This window comes from Henckelia pumila, chromosome 4 (genome assembly GCF_033568475.1).
Source record: "Henckelia pumila isolate YLH828 chromosome 4, ASM3356847v2, whole genome shotgun sequence".
NCBI classification, from domain to species: Eukaryota; Viridiplantae; Streptophyta; class Magnoliopsida; order Lamiales; family Gesneriaceae; genus Henckelia; species Henckelia pumila.
Window position 1 is genome coordinate 212,982,471 of NC_133123.1, and position 2,191 is coordinate 212,984,661.

The window sequence follows — 2,191 nt, forward strand, 5'->3', positions numbered from 1 at the left end:
TTAAAAGTAATAATATTAACATAATTTTTTTTTTATCGGATCGAATAGAGATATCTCTCGTAACAGTTTTTGTATCAATATCGTATAAGAATTTTGATGTTTACGTTTGGATCAAGTAACCTAGAGTTTACATTTTTTGTTTTTTTTTTTTTAAAAAAAGAAAATTAATCTGAGGTTTACACTGTTTAATGATTGAGGTATATATTTGGTTTCGCTTTTTTCTAGATGGTCCCAATTTTCCATATTACTCAGAGACTGGAACTTGGGACCCATGGTCAATATTATTGTGAACAACAATTGTACCCCAGAGAGTGAAGATTCAGTGTCCCAAAATGGGGTGTAGCTGGATTTCACGCTGCCAATTAATACACTTTTGTTATTGAAACTTACGCTTCATAAAGGCCCCCCCCCCCCCTCCAAAACAAATGTTTACATTAAAAGTAAGCCAAAAATATATAAGAATATCCAAATTAAGTTTCTTATTAATTCCTTAGAATTTCCCTGTGGATCCATCCGGCCAATATTGACATCATTTCACCGATATATATATAAGACATGTCTAGCATAAAATGCATATTTATGAGTGAACTTTCACTGAAAAAAAAAAAAAGTTTAAAATGACAATTTTGTAAAACGCAATATTATTTTTCACTGAAACTGTAGAAAAATCGAGTATAAATCCATGAGTGATTCTTACAATTGTGATATTTTGAGATGACGAAGTGGGACAATGTAATTTTACTTAACAAATGCTGGATCGCGGATTGGGGGCTGAGTTATATCTTGGTTCCCAAGTGTAGAAAAACGACATGTCATACTCAATATGTGAATTTGGGAGAGCAATTAGTTGGCGAATTGGCTTTGACTCATCACTTACGAGTGATGGTTAAATTAATATGACTGAAACAGAATTATTAATCAATCACAATATTAACTTCTTTCCATTCATTAAATCTGAAACAGGAAAGCACAGCAGCAAGCACGCAAAGCAGGGGAAGCCATGGTTGTACGTACGTACTCTGTGAAGCCACAACAAGAGTACAATCCATGGTGGCGGAATTGTTCATAAATCCAAATCCTACCACACGCTGCAATTGTACCATTTACAGATTATTCGACTTATTTTTATTGATTTCGAGTCAAGGATAGTTCCATAGATTATCGTTTCTGGAATAGTTTTCGGGCGAGTCTTCGTCATCGCCACCCGTTTTCATCCTCGGCGGGCTCACGAGCATGCCCTCAGCCATGTCCGCCAGAAGTTTCGGCATCCCAAATAACTCTTCCTCGTCCACAAAATTGGTTTCCACGCTGGACGAAGCTTCGTCCCCCGGTGGGGGCGGGGCGCCCATTTGCTCTCCCCTGCTGCCCCCTCTGGCAGCCGCCGCTGTGGCCGCCGCCGCCCTTATATCAGCAGCTGAGTTAGACGCCGGTACTGGGTACGAGTCAGCTAAAGCAGGGAAATTGATGGCAGCGTCGGGGCCTTTCAGTGCCAGTGCGGCCACGTCGTAGGCTGCAGCTGCCATTTCCGGGGTGAGGTATGTTCCCAGCCAAATTCGTGTTGTTTTGCGTGGCTCACGAATCTCCGACACCCACTTGCCGCACCGGGATCGAATCCCGCGGTAAACGGGATGCCGCCCCGACGTCGGGGAGGCAATGGATGCCCCTGCCACTGGGTGCGGAAGGGCGGAACTTTCTTGATCCTCGGGATTAGGTATAAATAAAGATGGATTTTGTCGTGAAGCTGGATTCGCCATGCATGAAATCAAAAATGTGAAAATTATGATTTCTGGATTTGGATATGTTGGAAAACGGGGGGTTTTTAAAGGGAAAGAATCCCACAGAAAAAGCGCGGACACTTCGCGGACCCCAAGCTAATTGGGGAGTGAGATTGTACTTTTTTTGTTTTAAGGTTTTTGAGGATAAAAAAGAAATCCAATTAGCTGTTAGCAATTTTGAGATATGGGTCACCACTTTTTGTATTCAGAATCAAGATTCATGTCGGAGTCGCAACTTGTGTGATGTGGATGGACTATAATTTAACACGTTTGCCATGAGTTTTCTCATATGGCTGTGCACTACTAGAGCAAGTTGAAGCTAAGAGTGTCCCATTTTCTTTTCTTTTTTTTTTTTTTGAAGTTCCTATTACTAGGGTATAAATGGATTTGGTCTATTTTGTTTGTCATGTGCCAAC

At 41.0% G+C, this 2,191-nt stretch overlaps 1 protein-coding gene across 1 annotated transcript; it reads right to left on the reverse strand.

The window, feature by feature from the left end:
- Nucleotides 1-988: 988 nt before the first annotated feature.
- On the reverse strand, nt 989-1,793 carry LOC140865144 (ethylene-responsive transcription factor ERF027-like). Its single transcript, XM_073269673.1, has one exon. It carries the CDS (start codon nt 1,752-1,754, stop codon nt 1,140-1,142), a length of 615 nt encoding a protein of 204 aa, XP_073125774.1. The 5' UTR covers nt 1,755-1,793; the 3' UTR covers nt 989-1,139.
- Nucleotides 1,794-2,191: the final 398 nt, after the last annotated feature.

What these genes read in the sequence shown, in the direction of transcription:
- LOC140865144 (XM_073269673.1), bottom strand. Translation starts at nt 1,754, where the DNA reads ATGGCGAATCCAGCTTCACGACAAAATCCATCTTTATTTATACCTAAT.